The 20,064-nt window shown below is 61.8% G+C and overlaps 1 protein-coding gene across 24 annotated transcripts; it reads left to right on the top strand.

The window, feature by feature from the left end:
- Positions 1–2,966: 2,966 nt before the first annotated feature.
- On the top strand, positions 2,967–19,369 carry PPP1R18 (protein phosphatase 1 regulatory subunit 18). Of its 24 annotated transcripts, none has more exons than XM_065044062.1 (5): positions 2,968–5,089; positions 5,129–5,164; positions 5,204–5,591; positions 15,959–16,154; positions 17,689–19,369. In XM_065044062.1, the coding sequence occupies exons 1-5, from the start codon at positions 3,093–3,095 to the stop codon at positions 17,706–17,708; spliced, it is 2,637 nt and encodes an 878-aa protein (XP_064900134.1). In that variant the 5' UTR covers positions 2,968–3,092; the 3' UTR covers positions 17,709–19,369. The 24 variants fall into 24 exon arrangements, with proteins under 24 accessions (XP_064900131.1, XP_064900134.1, XP_064900141.1 ...); XM_065044069.1 differs by lacking the exon at positions 5,129–5,164 and having other exon boundaries at positions 2,969–4,975; positions 5,015–5,089; XM_065044063.1 differs by having other exon boundaries at positions 2,969–4,975; positions 5,015–5,089; positions 5,129–5,591.
- The last annotated feature ends 695 nt before the right edge of the window (positions 19,370–20,064 follow it).

The raw sequence follows: 20,064 nt of genomic DNA, 5'->3' as shown, positions 1-20,064 counted from the left end.
CCGGGGATCGGGGTCAGGGCGTCACCCCGACTCGGGGTGGGGTGGGTGCGCCCGGACGCCTGGGTCCCCATGGATCTCAAGGTCAGCAAGCTCAGGGCGGGGCCGCTCGGACGCCTGGGTCCCCTCTGGGCTGGGGCGGAGTCCCCCCCCTCCCCCGGACGCCTGCGTCCCCCCCCTGGATTAGTGGCGATTTGGGACAGGGCGTGACCGCGGCCCCTCCCCCCCCGCCCGGGGAACCCAGGCGTCCGGGAGGGACCCAGGCGTCCGGGCTACGCTGACTCCCGGCGGCCACTTGGCGGCGCTGCGGGCGCGACCCTACAATAACAGCCCCGCCCCTTTTCCAAAACAAGCCACGCCCCCATAGGCCCCGCCCCCGTCTTTATCCCCCCCTTCCCCCCCCCCCGCACACAAAGACCCTCCCTCCATAATGTGGGGGGTCCCGGGGTCTCTCCCGGACGCCTGGGTCCCCCCCGAACGCCTGGGTCCCCCTCCGAACGCCTGGGTTCCGGGCAGATTTTTGCGGAGTTAACCCCGCCCTCCCGCCCCCTCGCCCCCCCCCGTTCCCCCCCGCCCGGACGCCTGGGTCCCTCCAACGGGTAACAAAGGGGGGGGGCGGGGGGGAACCCGCCCGGACGCCTGGGTTCCTTGAGTCATCCCTCCCCTCCCCCACCCCCTCCACAATCCCCCCCCTCCCCCCCCCGCGGGAAAAGCCGCTTTTCATCCCCCCCCCCGCCCCACACCCCGCCCCGGACGCCTGGGTTCCCCCCCGGACGCCTGGGTCCCCTCCCCGGACGCCTGGGTCCCGTTTCATCCCGGGGTGAGTACGCTGGGACCCCTCCCCCCCCCCCACCCCTCGGACGCCTGGGTCCCTCCGGGGAGGGGGAGGGGGCGGCTGGGAATTCCCTCCCCCCCCCCCCAAACCTCCGCCCTTCCCGACAAAGGGAGCGCGCGCGCCCGCACGCCTGGGTCCCTCCCGAACGCCTGGGTCCCCCCCAGCATATCGGCCTTCCCCCCAGGATGTCTAGAACCCTCCCGGACGCCTGGGTCCCCCCCCAGGATATCTGGGTTCCCCCCCCCCAGGATGTCTGGTTTCTCCCCCGGACGCCTGGGTCCCCCCAGGATGTCTATGTTCACCCCCGGACGCCTGGGTCCTCCCGGACGCCTGGGTCCCCCCAGGATATCTGTGTGTGTCCCCCCCCAAATGTCTGGGTTCCCCCCGGATGCCTGGGTCCCCCCGCCCAGAATATCTGGGTTCCCCCCCCAGGATGTCTGGTTTCCCCCGGACGCCTGGGTCCCTCCCGGACGCCTGAGTCCTCCCCCAGGATGCCTGGGTCCCCTGACCACACCCCACCCTGGGCTCGGGGGTCTGGGTCCCTCCCCGGACGCCTGGGTCCCCCCCGAATGCCTGGGTCCCCCCCGAGCCGCGCGCGGGGGCCGGAAGCGGGACGGGCATGATGAGTTCGACCCGATGTCCCCAAGTGTCCCCTTGTCCCTGGTGGCTCCAACATCGCTGGTGTCCCCAGTGTCCCCATCCCTGTGTCCCCATGTCCCCAGGGATGTCCGCATGTCCCCCCCAGTGTCCCCATGTCCCCATGTCCCCCCATGTCCCCCAGTATCCCCTATGTCCCCGTGACCCCCAGGTGTCCCCAGCGTCCTAGAGCCCCCCCAGTGACCCCAAGTCATGTCCCCAGTGTCCCAAATATCCCCATGTCCCCATATCCCCCCATGTCCCCTATGTCCCCCAGTGTCCCCATGTCCCCATAACTCCATGTCCCCCAGTGTCCCCATGTTCCCCCATCATTTCCTGGTGACCCTGAGTGACCCACAATTGTCCCCAGGGTCCTAAAGCCCCCCCAGTGACCCAAAGGTGTCCCCAGGGTCCTAGAGTCCACCCAATGACCCAAAGGTGCCCCCAGGGTCCTAGAGACCCCCCAGTGACCAAAAAGTGTCCCCAGGGTCCTAGAGTCCACCCAATGACCCCATGTGCCCATGTCCCTGTGTCCCCTTATTGCCCCCCATCACCCCGATGTCCCCAATGTCCCTGATGTTCCTGATGTCCCCAATGTCCCCAATGTCCCCGATGTCCCCAGGCCATGGCGCTGCCCAGCTGGAAGCTGCAGCTGCTGGAACGGCGCCGGCGGGAGGACGAGGCCACTGTCCCCATGTCCCCATGTCCCTGTAACCCCCCATTGCCCCCCATCACCCCAATGTCCCCAATGTCCCCGATGTCCCCGATGTCCCCAACGTCCCCAATGTCCCCAGGCCATGGCGCTGCCCAGCTGGAAGCTGCAGCTGCTGGAGCGGCGCCGGCGGGAGGACGAGGCCACTGTCCCCGTGTCCCCATGTCCCTGTATCCCCCCATTGCCCCCCATCACCCCAATGTCCCCGATGTCCCCGATGTCCCCAGGCCATGGCGCTGCCCAGCTGGAAGCTGCAGCTGCTGGAGCAGCGCCGGCGGGAGGACGAGGCCACTGTCCCCGTGTCCCCATGTCCCTGTGCCCCTCCATTGCCCCCCATCACCCCAATGTCCCCGATGTCCCCAATGTCCCCAATGTCCCCGATGTCCCCGATGTCCCCAGGCCATGGCGCTGCCCAGCTGGAAGCTGCAGCTGCTGGAGCGGCGCCGGCGGGAGGACGAGGCCGCTCGGCGCCGGGAACAGGAGCTGCGGGACCGGGCGGCTCAATTACCCCCTTGGAAACGGGACCTTCTGCAGCGCCGCCGCGCCAAGGCCACCAGTGTCCCCACCGCTGTCCCCACCGGCGTCACCAACACCGTCACCTCCCCCGGGGTGGCCGATGGGGGCTCGGATGGGGACGGGGACGCGGCGGCGCGAGGGACGAGGGTCAGTCGGCTGCTCAGTCGTTTCGGTGACGGAGCCGGCGGGGACGTCACCGCGGGGTCCCCCGAGCGTCACCGTGAGCTGGGGGACACGGGGGACGAGGGGAGGGGGAGGTGTGGGGCGGGCAGGGACCAGGGGTTGGGGACAGGGGAGGGGTTGGGGACAAGCAGGGGCTCTGGGACAATTGAGGGACAAGGGACAACCAGGGGCTTGGGGACACCTGAGGGACCACAGGTGACAGAGACTCATAGGATGGTCAAGGGGTTGGGGACAGTTGATGGTTTGGGGACAACCAAGGGCTTGGGGACAACTGAGGGACAAGGGACAACCAGGGGCTTGGGGACACCTGAGGGACCACAGGTGACAGAGACTCATAGGATGGTCAAGGGGTTGGGGACAGTTGATGGTTTGGGGACAACCAAGGGCTTGGGGACAACTGAGGGACAAGGGACAACCAGGGGCCTGGGGACACCTGAGGGACCACAGGTGACAGAGACTCATAGGATGGTCAAGGGGTTGGGGACAGTTGATGGTTTGGGGACAACCAAGGGCTTGGGGACAATTGAAGGACAAGGGCCAACCAAGGGCTTGGGGACACCGGGGGACAAGGGCTTGGGGACACCGGGGGACAAGGACTTGGGGACACCGGGGGACAAGGGCTTGGGGACACCGGGGGACAAGGACTTGGGGCCAGTTGAGGGACACGGGATGGTCAAGGGGATGGTGAAGAGCTGGAAGATGGTGGAGGGACGGGGGGGACAGGGGACAGTGGGGACAATGGGGGGACAGGGGACAGTTGGTAGCCACGAGGCCACCAGGAAAGAGGAGGGACCAGGTCTGGCCAAGGGTCCTTGGCCCAGCGTGGTGGCCATGACACCTGTGGCCACCGTGGCACCCACGGCCACCGTGACGCCCACGAAGACCATGACGCCCATGACCACCCCGAGTCCAACCAACAACACGGCGGCCATGACGGTTGTGACCACCTCAAGTCCCCCCAAGGTGGCCATGACACCTGTGGCCACCATGAGTCCCATGGCGGCCATGAAGACCACGGGTCCCGCCCCAACGATGGCGCCCACAACACCCGCAAGTCCCTCAAGTCCCACCACAACCACAGCGGCCATGACACCCGTGACCACCTCGAGTCCCAGCAAGGTGGCCATGACACCCGTGACCACCATGAGTCCCACAGCGGCCATGACACCCGTGACCACCACAAGTCCTACGGCGGCCATGACGCCCACGCCAACCTCAAGTCCCACCCCGCCCACGGCGGCCATGACGGTTGTGACCACCTCAAGTCCTACCCAGGCGGCCACGACACCCGTGACCACCATGAGTCCCACGGCGGCCATGACACCTGTGACCACCCCGAGTCCCTCGAGTCCCACCACAACCACGGCGGCCATGACACCTGTGGCCACCATGAGTCCCACGGCGGCCATGACACCCATGATGACCTCAAGTCCTACCACGGCGGCCATGACACCTGTGGCCACCATGAGTCCCACGGCGGCCATGACAGTTGTGACCACATCAAGTCCTACGGCGGCCACGACGCCCGTGACAACCTCAAGTCCCACCAAGGCGGCCATGACACCCGTGACCACCTCAAGTCCCACCAAGGCGGCCATGACACCCGTGACCACCTCAAGTCCAATGGCGGCCATGACACCTGTGACCACCACAAGTCCAATGGCGGCCATGACACCCGTGACCACCACAAGTCCAATGGCGGCCATGACACCCGTGACCACCTCAAGTCCAATGGCGGCCATGACACCCGTGACCACCACAAGTCCAATGGCGGCCATGACGCCCATGACCACCTCAAGTCCCACCAAGGCGGCCATGACACCCGTGACCACCACAAGTCCAATGGCGGCCATGACAGCTGTGACCACCTCAAGTCCCACCAAGGCGGCCATGACACCCGTGACCACCTCAAGTCCCACCAAGGCGGCCATGACACCCATGACCACCTCAAGTCCAATGGCGGCCATGACACCCGTGACCACCTCAAGTCCCACCAAGGCGGCCATGACGCCCGTGACCACCACAAGTCCCACCAAGGCGGCCATGACACCCGTGACCACCTCAAGTCCAATGGCGGCCATGACACCCGTGACCACCTCAAGTCCCACCAAGGCGGCCATGACACCCGTGACCACCACAAGTCCCACCAAGGCGGCCATGACACCCGTGACCACCACAAGTCCAATGGCGTCCATGACACCCGTGACCACCTCAAGTCCCACCAAGGCGGCCATGACACCCGTGACCACCACAAGTCCAATGGCGGCCATGACACCCGTGACCACCTCAAGTCCCACCAAGGCGTCCATGACACCCGTGACCACCACAAGTCCCACCCCGCCCACGGCGGCCATGACACCCACCTCAATTCCAACCACACCCCCATCGGCCATGACGCCCCCCCAGGCCCCGCCCCCTTCACAGGGCGTGTCCGTGGGCGCCATGCGTGGGTCGGGACGGCGGGACGCGGGTCCCCCCCCCGTCACCCACCCTGCGCTCCAGCGCCGCAGCGGTAACACCATCACGGTGCGACCGCGCCGCGCCGCGTCCCCCCCCGCGCCCCCCGTGTCCCCGGCGGGTCCCCCGGCCCCCGAGGCGCCCCCTGGGGTCCCCAAGAAGCGTTACCCCACGGCCGAGGAGATCACGGTGATCGGGGGGTACCTGGTGCTGCCGCGCTCCTGCCTGGCCAAGAGGCACCCCCGGCAGAAGAAGGTACGGGACGGGGGTGCCCCATGTCCCCTGGTGTCCCCTTGGGTCCTCCTGTGTCACCCCGTGTCCTCTTGTGTCCCCCTGTGACCTCTTGTGTCCCCCTGGTGTCCCCTGAGGCCCTTTGTGTCCTCTTGTGTCCCCTGGGTCCCCCTGTGTCACCCCGTGTCCCCTTGTGTCCCCCTGGTGTCCCCTGGGTCCCCCTGTGTCACCCCGTGTCCCCTTGTGTCCCCCTGGTGTCCCCTGGGTCCCCCTGTGTCACCCCGTGTCCCCTTGTGTCCCCCTGGTGTCCCCTGGGTCCCCCTGTGTCACCCCGTGTCCCCTTGTGTCCCCCTGGTGTCCACTGCATCCCCCTGGTGTCCCCTGGGTCCCCCTGTGTCACCCCATGACCTCTTGTGTCCCCTGTGTCCCCCCATGTCACCTCATGTCCCCTTGTGTCCCCTTGGGTCCCCTCAGGTCCCCCTGGGTCCCCTCATGTCCCCTGTGTCCCCTCAAGTCCCCTCGAGTCCCTTTGTGTCCCCCTGGGTCCCCCTGTGTCACCCTGTGTCCTATTGTGTCCCCTGTGCCCCCCATGTCCTCCTGTGTCACCCCATGACCTCTTGTGTCCCCCTGGTGTCCCCTGAGTCCCTTTGTGTCCTCTTGTGTCCCCTGGGTCCCCCTGTGTCACCCCATGACTTTTTGTGTCCCCTGTGTCCCCCCATGTCACCTCATGTCCCCTTGTGTCCCCTTGGGTCCCCTTGGGTCCCCCTGGGTCCCCTCATGTCCCCTGTGTCCCCTCAAGTCCCCTCGAGTCCCTTTGTGTCCCCTGGGTCCCTCTGTGTCACCCTGTGTCCTCTTGTGTCCCCCTGGTGTCCCCTGAGTCCCTTTGTGTCCTCTTGTGTCCCCTGGGTCCCCCTGTGTCACCCCAAGACCTCTTGTGTCCCCCATGTCACCTCATGTCCCCTTGTGTCCCCTTGGGTCCCCTCGGGTTCCCCTGGGTCCCCTCATGTCCCCTGTGTCCCCTCAAGTCCCCTCGAGTCCCTTTGTGTCCCCTGGGTCCCCCTGGTGTCCCCTTGTGTCCTATTGTGTCCCCTGTGTCCCCCATGTCCTCCTGTGTCACCCCATGACCTCTTGTGTCCCCCTGGTGTCCCCTGAGGCCCTTTGTGTCCTCTTGTGTCCCCTGGGTCCCCCTGTGTCACCCCATGACCTCTTGTGTCCCCTGTGTCCCCCCATGTCACCTCATGTCCCCTTGTGTCCCCTTGGGTCCCCTTGGGTCCCATTGTGTCCCCTCATGTCCCCTGTGTCCCCTCAAGTCCCCTCGAGTCCCTTTGTGTCCCCTGGGTCCCCCTGTGTCACCCTGTGTCCTATTGTGTCCCCCCATGTCCTCCTGTGTCCCCCCATGTCCTCCTGTGTCACCCCATGACCTCTTGTGTCCCCTGTGTCCCCCCATGTCACCTCATGTCCCCTTGTGTCCCCTTGGGTCCCCTTGGGTCCCCCTGGGTCCCCTCATGTCTCCTGTGTCCCCTCAAGTCCCCTCGAGTCCCTTTGTGTCCCCTGGGTCCCTCTGTGTCACCCTGTGTCCTATTGTGTCCCCCCATGTCCTCCTGTGTCACCCCATGTCCTCTTGTGTCCCCTGTGTCCCCCCATGTCACCTCATGTCCTCTTGTGTCCCCTTGGGTCCCCTCAGGTCCCCCTGGGTCCCCTCAGGTCCCCTGTGTCCCCTCAAGTCCCCTCGAGTCCCTTTGTGTCCCCTGGGTCCCCTGTGTCACCCTGTGTCCTATTGTGTCCCCCCATGTCCTCCTGTGTCCCCCCATGTCCTCCTGTGTCACCCCATGACCTCTTGTGTCCCCTGTGTCCCCCCATGTCACCTCATGTCCCCTGGTGTCCCCTTGGGTCCCCTCAGGTCCCCCTGGGTCCCCTCATGTCCCCTGTGTCCCCTCAAGTCCCCTCGAGTCCCTTTGTGTCCCCTGGGTCCCCCTGGTGTCACCCTGTGTCCTATTGTGTCCCCTGTGTCCCCCATGTCCTCCTGTGTCACCCCATGACCTCTTGTGTCCCCTGTGTCCCCCCATGTCACCTCATGTCCTCTTGTGTCCCCTTGGGTCCCCTTGGGTCCCCCTGAGTCCCCTCATGTCCCCTGTGTCCCCTCAAGTCCCCTCGAGTCCCTTTGTGTCCCCTGGGTCCCCCTGTGTCACCCTGTGTCCTCTTGTGTCCCCCTGGTGTCCCCTGAGGCCCTTTGTGTCCTCTTGTGTCCCCTGGGTCCCCCTGTGTCACCCCATGACCTCTTGTGTCCCCTGTGTCCCCCCATGTCACCTCATGTCCCCTTGTGTCCCCTTGGGTCCCCTCAGGTCCCCCTGGGTCCCCTCATGTCCCCTGTGTCCCCTCAAGTCCCCTCGAGTCCCTTTGTGTCCCCTGGGTCCCCCTGGTGTCCCCTTGTGTCCTATTGTGTCCCCTGTGTCCCCCATGTCCTCCTGTGTCACCCCATGACCTCTTGTGTCCCCTGTGTCCCCCCATGTCACCTCATGTCCCCTTGTGTCCCCTTGGGTCCCCTTGGGTCCCCCTGGGTCCCCTCATGTCCCCTGTGTCCCCTCAAGTCCCCTCGAGTCCCTTTGTGTCCCCTGGGTCCCCCTGGTGTCCCCTTGTGTCCTATTGTGTCCCCTGTGTCCCCCATGTCCTCCTGTGTCACCCCATGACCTCTTGTGTCCCCTGTGTCCCCCCATGTCACCTCATGTCCCCTTGTGTCCCCTTGGGTCCCCTTGGGTCCCCCTGGGTCCCCTCATGTCTCCTGTGTCCCCTCAAGTCCCCTCGAGTCCCTTTGTGTCCCCTGGGTCCCTCTGTGTCACCCTGTGTCCTATTGTGTCCCCCCATGTCCTCCTGTGTCACCCCATGTCCTCTTGTGTCCCCTGTGTCCCCCCATGTCACCTCATGTCCTCTTGTGTCCCCTTGGGTCCCCTCAGGTCCCCCTGGGTCCCCTCAGGTCCCCTGTGTCCCCTCAAGTCCCCTCGAGTCCCTTTGTGTCCCCTGGGTCCCCTGTGTCACCCTGTGTCCTATTGTGTCCCCCCATGTCCTCCTGTGTCCCCCCATGTCCTCCTGTGTCACCCCATGACCTCTTGTGTCCCCTGTGTCCCCCCATGTCACCTCATGTCCCCTGGTGTCCCCTTGGGTCCCCTCAGGTCCCCCTGGGTCCCCTCATGTCCCCTGTGTCCCCTCAAGTCCCCTCGAGTCCCTTTGTGTCCCCTGGGTCCCCCTGGTGTCACCCTGTGTCCTATTGTGTCCCCTGTGTCCCCCATGTCCTCCTGTGTCACCCCATGACCTCTTGTGTCCCCTGTGTCCCCCCATGTCACCTCATGTCCTCTTGTGTCCCCTTGGGTCCCCTTGGGTCCCCCTGAGTCCCCTCATGTCCCCTGTGTCCCCTCAAGTCCCCTCGAGTCCCTTTGTGTCCCCTGGGTCCCCCTGTGTCACCCTGTGTCCTCTTGTGTCCCCCTGGTGTCCCCTGAGGCCCTTTGTGTCCTCTTGTGTCCCCTGGGTCCCCCTGTGTCACCCCATGACCTCTTGTGTCCCCTGTGTCCCCCCATGTCACCTCATGTCCCCTTGTGTCCCCTTGGGTCCCCTCAGGTCCCCCTGGGTCCCCTCATGTCCCCTGTGTCCCCTCAAGTCCCCTCGAGTCCCTTTGTGTCCCCTGGGTCCCCCTGGTGTCCCCTTGTGTCCTATTATGTCCCCTGTGTCCCCCATGTCCTCCTGTGTCACCCCATGACCTCTTGTGTCCCCTGTGTCCCCCCATGTCACCTCATGTCCCCTTGTGTCCCCTTGGGTCCCCTTGGGTCCCCCTGGGTCCCCTCATGTCCCCTGTGTCCCCTCAAGTCCCCTCGAGTCCCTTTGTGTCCCCTGGGTCCCCCTGGTGTCCCCTTGTGTCCCCTGGGTCCCGCTGTGTCACCCTGCGTCCTCTTGTGTCCCCCTGGTGTCCCCTGAGTCCCTTTGTGTCCTCTTGTGTCCCCTGTGTCCCCCTGTGTCACCCTATGTCCCCTTGTGTCCCCTTGGGTCCCCTCAGGTCCCCCTGGGTCCCCTCATGTCCCCTGTGTCCCCTCAAGTCCCCTCGAGTCCCTTTGTGTCCCCTGGGTCCCCCTGTGTCACCCCATGACCTCTTGTGTCCCCTGTGTCCCTCCATGTCACCTCATGTCCCCTTGTGTCCCCTTGGGTCCCCTCAGGTCCCCCTGGGTCCCCTCATGTCCCCTGTGTCCCCTCAAGTCCCCTCGAGTCCCTTTGTGTCCCCTGGGTCCCCCTGTGTCACCCTGTGTCCTATTGTGTCCCCCCATGTCCTCCTGTGTCACCCCATGACCTCTTGTGTCCCCTGTGTCCCCCCATGTCACCTCATGTCCCCTTGTGTCCCCTTGTGTCCCCTCGGGTCCCCCTGGGTCCCCTCATGTCCCCTGTGTCCCCTCAAGTCCCCTCGAGTCCCTTTGTGTCCCCTGGGTCCCCCTGTGTCACCCTGTGTCCTATTGTGTCCCCCTTGTGTCCCCTGTGTCCCCCATGTCCTCCTGTGTCACCCCATGACCTCTTGTGTCCCCTGTGTGCCCCCATGTCACCTCATGTCCCCTTGTGTCCCCTTGGGTCCCCTTGGGTCCCCCTGGGTCCCCTCATGTCCCCTGTGTCCCCTCAAGTCCCCTCGAGTCCCTTTGTGTCCCCTGGGTCCCTCTGTGTCACCCCGTGTCCTCTTGTGTCCCCCTGTGACCTCTTGTGTCCCCCTGGTGTCCCCTGAGTCCCTTTGTGTCCTCTTGTGTCCCCTGGGTCCCCCTGTGTCACCCCATGTCCCCTTGTGTCCCTCTGTGTCCCCTGTGTCCCCCATGTCCTCCTGTGTCACCTCATGTCCCCTTGTGTCCCCTTGGGTCCCCTCAGGTCCCCCTGGGTCCCCTCATGTCCCCTGTGCCCCCTCAAGTCCCCTCGAGTCCCTTTGTGTCCCCTGGGTCCCTCTGTGTCACCCTGTGTCCTATTGTGTCCCCTGTGTCCCCCATGTCCTCCTGTGTCACCCCATGACCTCTTGTGTCCCCTGTGTCCCCCCATGTCACCCCATGTCCTCTTGTGTCCCCCCATGTCACCTCATGTCCCCTTGTGTCCCCTCAGGTCCCCCTGGGTCCCCTCATGTCCCCTGTGTCCCCTCAAGTCCCCTCGAGTCCCTTTGTGTCCCCTGGGTCCCCCTGGTGTCCCCTTGTGTCCCCTGGGTCCCGCTGTGTCCCCCTGTGACCTCTTGTGTCCCCCTGGTGTCCCCTGAGTCCCTTTGTGTCCCCTTGTGTCCCCTTGGGTCCCCCTGTGTCACCCTATGACCTCTTATGTCCCCTTGGGTCCCCTCAGGTCCCCCTGGGTCCCCTCATGTCCCCTGTGTCCCCTCACGTCCCCTCGAGTCCCTTTGTGTCCCCTGGGTCCCCCTGTGTCACCCTGTGTCCTATTGTGTCCCCTGTGTCACCCCATGTCCTCCTGTGTCACCCCCTGTCCTCTTGTGTCCCCTGTGTCCCCCATGTCCTCCTGTGTCACCCCGTGTCCTCTTGTGTCCCCTGTGTCACCCCGTGTCCTCTTGTGTCCCCCTGTGACCTCTTGTGTCCCCCTGGTGTCCCCTGAGTCCCTTTGTGTCCTCTTGTGTCCCCTGGGTCCCCCTGTGTCACCCCGTGTCCCCTTGTGTCCCCCTGGTGTCCACTGCATCCCCCTGGTGTCCCCTGGGTCCCCCTGTGTCACCCTGTGTCCTCTTGTGTCCCTGCTGTGTCCCCTGTGTCCCCCTGTGTCACCCTATGACCTCTTGTGTCCCCTTGGGTCCCCTCAGGTCCCCCTGTGTCCCCTCAAGTCCCCTCGAGTCCCTTTGTGTCCTCTTGTGTCCCCTGGGTCCCCCTGTGTCACCCTGTGTCCTATTGTGTCCCCTGTGTCCCCCATGTCCTCCTGTGTCACCCCATGACCTCTTGTGTCCCCCTGGTGTCCCCTGAGGCCCTTTGTGTCCTCTTGTGTCCCCTGGGTCCCCCTGTGTCACCCCATGACTTTTTGTGTCCCCTGTGTCCCCCCATGTCACCTCATGTCCCCTTGTGTCCCCTTGGGTCCCCTTGGGTCCCATTGTGTCCCCTCATGTCCCCTGTGTCCCCTCAAGTCCCCTCGAGTCCCTTTGTGTCCCCTGGGTCCCCCTGGTGTCCCCTTGTGTCCCCTGGGTCCCGCTGTGTCCCCCTGTGACCTCTTGTGTCCCCCTGGTGTCCCCTGAGGCCCTTTGTGTCCCCTTGTGTCCCCTGGGTCCCCCTGTGTCACCCCATGACCTCTTGTGTCCCCTTGGGTCCCCTCATGTCCCCCGTGTCCCCTCAAGTCCCCTCGAGTCCCTTTGTGTCCCCTGGGTCCCTCTGTGTCACCCTGTGTCCTATTGTGTCCCCTGTGTCCCCCATGTCCTCCTGTGTCACCCTGTGTCCTCTTGTGTCCCCCTGGTGTCCCCTGAGGCCCTTTGTGTCCTCTTGTGTCCCCTGGGTCCCCCTGGTGTCCCCTTGTGTCCCCTGGGTCCCACTGTGTCCCCCTGTGACCTCTTGTGTCCCCCTGGTGTCCCCTGAGGCCCTTTGTGTCCTCTTGTGTCCCCTGGGTCCCCCTGTGTCACCCCGTGTCCCCTTGTGTCCCCCTGGTGTCCCCTGGGTCCCCCTGTGTCACCCCGTGTCCCCTTGTGTCCCCCTGGTGTCCCCTGGGTCCCCCTGTGTCACCCCGTGTCCCCTTGTGTCCCCCTGGTGTCCACTGCATCCCCCTGGTGTCCCCTGGGTCCCCCTGTGTCACCCCATGACCTCTTGTGTCCCCTGTGTCCCCCCATGTCACCTCATGTCCCCTTGTGTCCCCTTGGGTCCCCTCAGGTCCCCCTGGGTCCCCTCATGTCCCCTGTGTCCCCTCAAGTCCCCTCGAGTCCCTTTGTGTCCCCCTGGGTCCCCCTGTGTCACCCTGTGTCCTATTGTGTCCCCTGTGCCCCCCATGTCCTCCTGTGTCACCCCATGACCTCTTGTGTCCCCCTGGTGTCCCCTGAGTCCCTTTGTGTCCTCTTGTGTCCCCTGGGTCCCCCTGTGTCACCCCATGACTTTTTGTGTCCCCTGTGTCCCCCCATGTCACCTCATGTCCCCTTGTGTCCCCTTGGGTCCCCTTGGGTCCCCTTGGGTCCCCTCATGTCCCCTGTGTCCCCTCAAGTCCCCTCGAGTCCCTTTGTGTCCCCTGGGTCCCTCTGTGTCACCCTGTGTCCTATTGTGTCCCCTGTGTCCCCCATGTCCTCCTGTGTCACCCCATGACCTCTTGTGTCCCCTGTGTCCCCCCATGTCACCTCATGTCCCCTTGTGTCCCCTTGGGTCCCCTCGGGTCCCCTTGGGTCCCCTCATGTCCCCTGTGTCCCCTCAAGTCCCCTCGAGTCCCTTTGTGTCCCCTGGGTCCCCCTGTGTCACCCTGTGTCCTATTGTGTCCCCCTTGTGTCCCCTGTGTCCCCCATGTCCTCCTGTGTCACCCCATGACCTCTTGTGTCCCCTGTGTCCCCCCATGTCACGTCATGTCCTCTTGTGTCCCCTTGGGTCCCCTCAGGTCCCCCTGGGTCCCCTCATGTCCCCTGTGTCCCCTCAAGTCCCCTCGAGTCCCTTTGTGTCCCCTGGGTCCCTCTGTGTCACCCTGTGTCCTATTGTGTCCCCTGTGTCCCCATGTCCTCCTGTGTCACCCCATGACCTCTTGTGTCCCCCCATGTCACCTCATGTCCCCTTGTGTCCCCTTGGGTCCCCTTGGGTCCCCCTGGGTCCCCTCATGTCCCCTGTGTCCCCTCAAGTCCCCTCGAGTCCCTTTGTGTCCCTGGGTCCCTCTGTGTCACCCTGTGTCCTATTGTGTCCCCTGTGTCCCCCATGTCCTCCTGTGTCACCCCATGACCTCTTGTGTCCCCCCATGTCACCTCATGTCCCCTTGTGTCCCCTTGTGTCCCCTCGGGTCCCCCTGGGTCCCCTCATGTCCCCTGTGTCCCCTCAAGTCCCCTCGAGTCCCTTTGTGTCCCCTGGGTCCCCCTGGTGTCCCCTTGTGTCCTATTGTGTCCCCTGTGTCCCCCATGTCCTCCTGTGTCACCCCATGTCACCTCATGTCCTCTTGTGTCCCCTTGGGTCCCCTTGGGTCCCCCTGGGTCCCCTCATGTCCCCTGTGTCCCCTCAAGTCCCCTCGAGTCCCTTTGTGTCCCCTGGGTCCCCCTGTTGTCCCCTGTGTCCCCTGTGTCACCTTGTGTCCCCCTGGTGTCCCCTGGGTCCCCTTATATCTCCACAGGTCCCTTTGTGTCACTTCATGTCACCCCATGTCCCCTGGGTCACCCCATGTCCCCTTGTGTCCCCTTTGTCCCCTGGTGTCCCGTGTGTCCCCCCAGGTCCCCCCTCTGGTTCCTTTTGTCCCCCCCCGTGTCACCTTCATGTCCCCCAGGATCCCCCATTGTGTCCTCTGGTCCCTCATCGTGTCCCTTTGTCCCCATCTTGTCCCCCATGTCCCCCAATGTCCCCATGTCCCTATAGTCCCACGTCCCCCCATATGTCCCCCCATTGTCCCCACCCCCTTTGGTGGCCTCGCTGTTCCCGGACGCCTGGGTCCCTTCACCACATCCTCCCCCCTCCCCCCCCCACCAAGCGGAAACGTGTCCCCAAAAAACAGGAACCGGGGGTGGGGGAGGGGGACACGGTGACAAGGGCGGGGCCACCCGGACGCCTGGGTCCCCTGTTACCCACCCCTCCCTCTCGTTAATTCCCTCCCGTTAATTGGGATTAAGCTGGGGGGGGATTAATTGTCATGGGAACTGCGGGTGTCACACGTGTCCCCAACGTGTCCCCAACGGTGACCCCGGGGTGACCCCGGGGGGTGTGCCCACAGTTGTCCCCATTGTCCCCAACATCCCCAGGGTGACCCTGGGGGTGTCCCCAGGATTGTCCCCACAATGTCCCCTGTGATTGTCCCCATTGTATCCCCACAATTGTCCCCACAATGTCCCCATGTCCCCCTGTGTCCCCATGTCACCATCTCCCCAATGTCCCCCAATGTCCCCAAAATGTCCCAATGTCCCCATGTCCCCATGTCACCGTCCCCCCAATGACCCCCCATATCCCCACAATGTCACCATGTCCCCAATGTCCCCCCATGTCCCCCATATGTCCCAATGTCCCCATGTCCCCCAATGTCCCCCTGTCCCCCATTATCCCCATGTCCCCCATGTCGTCAGTGTCCCCTCGATGTCCCCCCATATGTTTCCTATGTCCCCAATGTCCCCATGTCCCCCCATATGTTCCCATGTCATCATGTCCCCAATGTCCCCCATGTACCCCCATGTCCCAATGTCCCTATGTCCCCATGTCCCCCCCATGTCCCCACAATGTCCCCTTGTCTCCCCATGTCCCCCCAATGTCCCCCTGTCCCTCATGTCCTCAATGTCCTCATGTCTCCCCAAAGTCTCCTCATGTCCCCCCATATGTCCCCATGTCCCCCCACATGTTCCCATGTCATCATGTCCCCAATGTCCTCAATGTCCCCCATGTACCCCCATGTCCCTATGTCCCCATGTCCCAGTGTCCCCATGTCCCCACAATGTCCCCTTGTCTCCCCATGTCCCCCCAATGTCCCCAATGTCCCCCTGTCCCTCCTGTCCTCAATGTCCTCGTGTCTCCCCAAAGTCTCCTCATGTCCCCCCATATGTCCCCATGTCCCCCCATATGTTCCCATGTCATCATGTCCCCAATGTCCCCCATGTACCCCCATGTCCCTATGTCCCCCCCATGTCCCAGTGTCCCCATGTCCCCACAATGTCCCCTTGTCTCCCCATGTCCCCCCAATGTCCCCATGTCCCTCATGTCCTCAATGTCCTCGTGTCTCCCCAAAGTCTCCTCATGTCCCCCCATATGTCCCCATGTCCCCCCATATGTTCCCATGTCATCATGTCCCCAATGTCCCCCATGTACCCCCATGTCCCTATGTCCCCATGTCCCAGTGTCCCCATGTCCCCACAATGTCCCCTTGTCTCCCCATGTCCCCCCAATGTCCCCAATGTCCCCATGTCCCTCATGTCCTCAATGTCCTCGTGTCTCCCCAAAGTCTCCTCATGTCCCCCCATATGTCCCCATGTCCCCCCATATGTTCCCATGTCATCATGTCCCCAATGTCCCCCATGTACCCCCATGTCCCTATGTCCCCCCCATGTCCCAGTGTCCCCATGTCCCCACAATGTCCCCTTGTCTCCCCATGTCCCCCCAATGTCCCCATGTCCCTTATGTCCTCAATGTCCTCGTGTCTCCCCAAAGTCTCCTCATGTCCCCCCATATGTCCCCATGTCCCCCCCATATATCCCAACATCCCCATGTCCCCCAATGTCCCCAACGTCCCCAACATCCCCCTGATGTCCCCAATGTCCCCAGCTCAAGATCTGGTTCAGCGAGCGGGACCTGGAGCGCACGTTCCGTTACCCACCGGAGGGGGCGGTTTGGGGACCCCCCGAGGACCCCCCAGGACCCCCCGGGACCCCCCGGGACCCCGATGACGATGATGACGATGAGGAAACGTCCCCAACGCGGGGGACACCGGGGGGGCTGCGGGGACGCGCCCTCATCGTGGGTGAGGGGACATTTAGGGGGTCCTGGGGGCATTTGGGAGGTCTTGGGGTCATTTAGGGTCATTAGGGGGGTCCTGGGGTCATTTAAGGTCATTACAGGGGTCTTGGGGTCATTTCGGGTCATTGGGGGGTCCTGGGGTCCCGGGGTTATTTGGGGTCATTTAGGATCATTAGGGGGGTCTTGGGGTCATTTGGGGTCATTAGGGGGGTCCCGGGGTCATTTGGGGTCATTTAGGGTCATTTGGGGGTCTTGGGTCATTTAGGGTCATTAGGGGGGTCCTGGGGTCCCGGGGTTATTTGGGGTCATTTAGGATCATTAGGGGGGTCTTGGGGTCATTTGGGGTCATTAGAGGGGTCCCGGGGTCATTTGGGGTCATTTAGGGTCATTTGGGGATCTTGGGTCATTTAGGGTCATTAGAGGGGTCCCGGGGTCATTTGGGGTCATTTAGGGTCATTAGGGGGGTCTTGGGGTCATTTTGGGTCATTAGGCGGGTCCTGGGGTCATTTGGGGTCATTAGGGGGGTCCTGGGGTTATTTGGGGTCATTTAGGATCATTAGGGGGCTCTGGGGGTCATTTAGGGTCATTAGGAGGGTCCTGGGGTCATTTGGGGTCATTAGGGGTCATTAGGGGGGTCCTGAGGTTATTTGGGGTCATTTAGGGTCATTAGGGGGGTCCTGGGGTCATTTAGGATCATTAGGGGGGTCCCGGGGTCATTTGGGGTCATTTAGGGTCATTAGGGGGGTCTTGGGGTCATTTTGGGTCATTAGGCGGGTCCTGGGGTCATTTGGGGTCATTAGGGGGGTCCTGGGGTCATTTGGGGTCATTTAGGGTCATTAGGGGGGTCTTGGGGTCATTTGGGGTCATTAGGGGTGTCCTGGGGTTATTTGGGGTCATTTAGGATCATTAGGGGGGTCTGGGGGTCATTTAGGGTCATTAGGAGGGTCCTGGGGTCATTTGGGGTCATTAGGGGGGTCCTGAGGTTATTTGGGGTCATTTAGGATCATTAGGGGGGTCTGGGGGTCATTTAGGGTCATTAGGGGGGTCTTGGGGTCATTTGGGGTCATTTGGGGGGTCCTGGGGCCATTTGGGGTCATTTAAAGTCATTTGGGGGGTCCTGGGGCCAATTGGGGCATTTGGGATCACTTGGGGGGTCTTGGGGGGTTCGGGGTAATTTTGGGGCCACTTGGGGGGGTTATGGGGGTTTTGGGGGGTCATTTGGGGGGTCCTGGGGTCAATTGGGGCATTTGGGTTCACTTGGGGGGTTCGGGGTAATTTTGGGGTCACTTGGGAGGGGTTATGGGTGTTTTGGGGGGGTCATTGGGGGGTTCACTTGGGGTGTTTTGGGGGGTCATTTGGGGGTTCACTTGGGATGTTTGGGGGGGGTTCTGGGGGTCACTTGGGGGGTTGTTTGGGGAGGTTTTGGGGGGTCATTTGGGGGGGTTTTTTGGGGTCATTTTGGGGGTTTTGGGGCTCAAATAGGGGGTAACGGGCGTCCCGGACGCCTGGGTCCCCTCACCCCCCCCATCTCCCCCCAGACGAATCCTGTCGCCGATAACCCCCCAGCGGGGGGGGGATGGGGACCCCAAAACCCCCCAAGACCCCCAACCCCCCCCTCGCCGGACCCTCAGGACCCCCAGGCAGGACACACGGACACCAGCGTCTGTCCCAGCGTCATTTTGGGGGCGTTTCGGTTCTTTTCTCCCCATTTTGTAGCTTTTTCTAGCGGGGGGGGGGGCGGGGGGTGATTATCATTAACGAGTTTATGTCTTTTTTAGCCTAATTAAGGGGTTTTTATAGGGGGTTTTGTCAGTATTGGGCCAAGCGGAGCTGCCCCAGTAATGAACTGGGACGGACTGGGATGGGGGGGGAGGGGACATGTCAGTATTAACAGGGTGGGGGGGGAGGGGATTTATGGCTGTGGAGACAATGGGGGGACAATGGAGGGACAATGGAGGGGGGTCAATGGAGGGGGGGACGGTTGAGGTCGAGGAGGATGGAGGAGAAATGGAGGCCGAAGCCTGAGGCCTGCTCCCGTTGCCATGGCAATGCAGCTTGAGGCCTGTTCGTGTTGCTATGGTGATGAAGCCTGAGGCCTGATCCTGTTGCCATAGTGATGCAGCCTGAGGCTTGCTCCGGTTGCTATGGTGATGAAGCCTGAGGCCTGTTCATGTTGTCATGGCAATGAAGCCTGAGGCCTGCTCCTGTTGCCATAGTGATGCAGCCTGAGGCCTGCTCCGGTTGCTATGGTGATGAAGCCTGAGGCCTGTTTGTGTTGCCACAGCGATGAAGCCTGAGGCCTGTTCGTGTTGCCATGGTGATGAAGCCTGAGGCCTGCTCCTGTTGCCATAGTGATGCAGCCTGAGGCCTGCTCCTGTTGCCACGGCAATGAAGCCTGAGGCCTGTTTGTGTTGCTATGGTGATGAAGCCTGAGGCCTGCTCCTGTTGCCACGGCAATGAAGCCTGAGGCCTGTTTGTGTTGCTATGGTGATGAAGCCTGAGGCCTGCTCCTGTTGCCATGATGATGAAGCCTGAGGCCTGCTCCTGTTGCTATGGTGATGAAACCCGAGGCCTGCTCCTGTTGCCATGGCAATGAAGCCTGAGGCCTGTTTGTGTTGCTATAACGATGAAGCCTGAGGCCCACTCCTGTTATCATGGCAATGAAGCTTGAGGCCTGTTCCGGTTGCTATGGTGATGAAGCCTGAGGCCTGTTTGTGTTGCCATGGTGATGAAGCCTGAGGCTTACTGTTCCTGTGACAATGAAGCCTGAGGCCTGCCCCTGTTGCCATAGTGATGCAGCCTGAGGCCTGCTCCTGTTGCCACGGCAATGAAGCCTGAGGCCTGTTTGTGTTGCTATGGTGACGAAGCCTGAGGCCTGCTCCCATTGCAATGGTGATGCAGCCTGAGGCCTGCTCCTGTTGCCATGATGATGAAGCCTGAGGCCTGCTCCTGTTGCCATGGCAATGAAGCCTGAGGCCTGTTTGTGTTGCTATGGTGATGAAACCTGAGGCCTGCTCCTGTTGCCATGGCAATGAAGCCTGAGGCCTGTTCGTGTTGCCATGGTGATGAAGCCTGAGGCCTGCTCCTGTTGCCATGGCAATGAAGCCTGAGGCCTTGCTGCTGCTTGGCCACGCTGTATCGCGACAAGTGACCATAAAACGTGACAAGTGACAATAAAACGTGACAAGTGACAATAAAAGGTGACAGCGGCCGCTCTGAGACGTTGTTGTTGTTGTTGTGGAGGTTGTATGTGGTTTTTTATTGTTTGTTGCGTGGTTTTGTTTGGCCGCTTGGGTTTCTGGTTGTTTTTATTTGTTTCTTGATTTATACGTTTGATTTTTTGTGCGGGTGGTTTGTTTGGCGTCATTTTTGGGTTAATTTGTGTTTATTTTGGGTTTTGTTTCTTTTTTTTTCTGTTTCTTTGTTTGTTCTTTAATTTTTTTCTTTTTATTTCTTCACAATTTTCATTTTTTTTTGTTGTTGTTGTTTCTTCACATTTTTTCATTATTTTTTTTGTTTCTTCAGGTTTTTTTCTTTCGGATTTTTCTGTTTTTTGGGGGTTTTTCATCTATTTTTTTGTTTGTTTCTTTGTTATTTTCTGTTTGTTTTTTGTTGTTGTTTCTTTAGTTTTTTTTTTGTTGTTTCTTTGCCTTTTTTTGTTACTTTGGGGTTTTTTTGTTGTTTCTTTGGCTTTTTTGTTTCTTTGGTTTTTTGTTTCTTTCGTTTTTTTTTTGTTTCTTTGTCCGTTTTTTGTTTCTTTGGTTTTTTGTTTCTTTGGGTTTTTTTGTTTCTTTGGGTTTTTTTTTTGTTTCTTTGTCCGTTTTTTGTTTCTTTGGGTTTTTTTGTTTCTTTGTGTTTTTTGTTTCTTTGGGGTTTTTTGTTTCTTTTGTTTTTTTTGTTTCTTTGGCTTTTTT

Source organism: Columba livia, chromosome 32 (assembly GCF_036013475.1).
Source record: "Columba livia isolate bColLiv1 breed racing homer chromosome 32, bColLiv1.pat.W.v2, whole genome shotgun sequence".
Lineage (NCBI taxonomy): Eukaryota > Metazoa > Chordata > Aves > Columbiformes > Columbidae > Columba > Columba livia.
The sequence above is the reverse complement of the archived record's forward strand: the minus strand, read 5'-3'. Positions and strand labels throughout refer to the sequence as shown.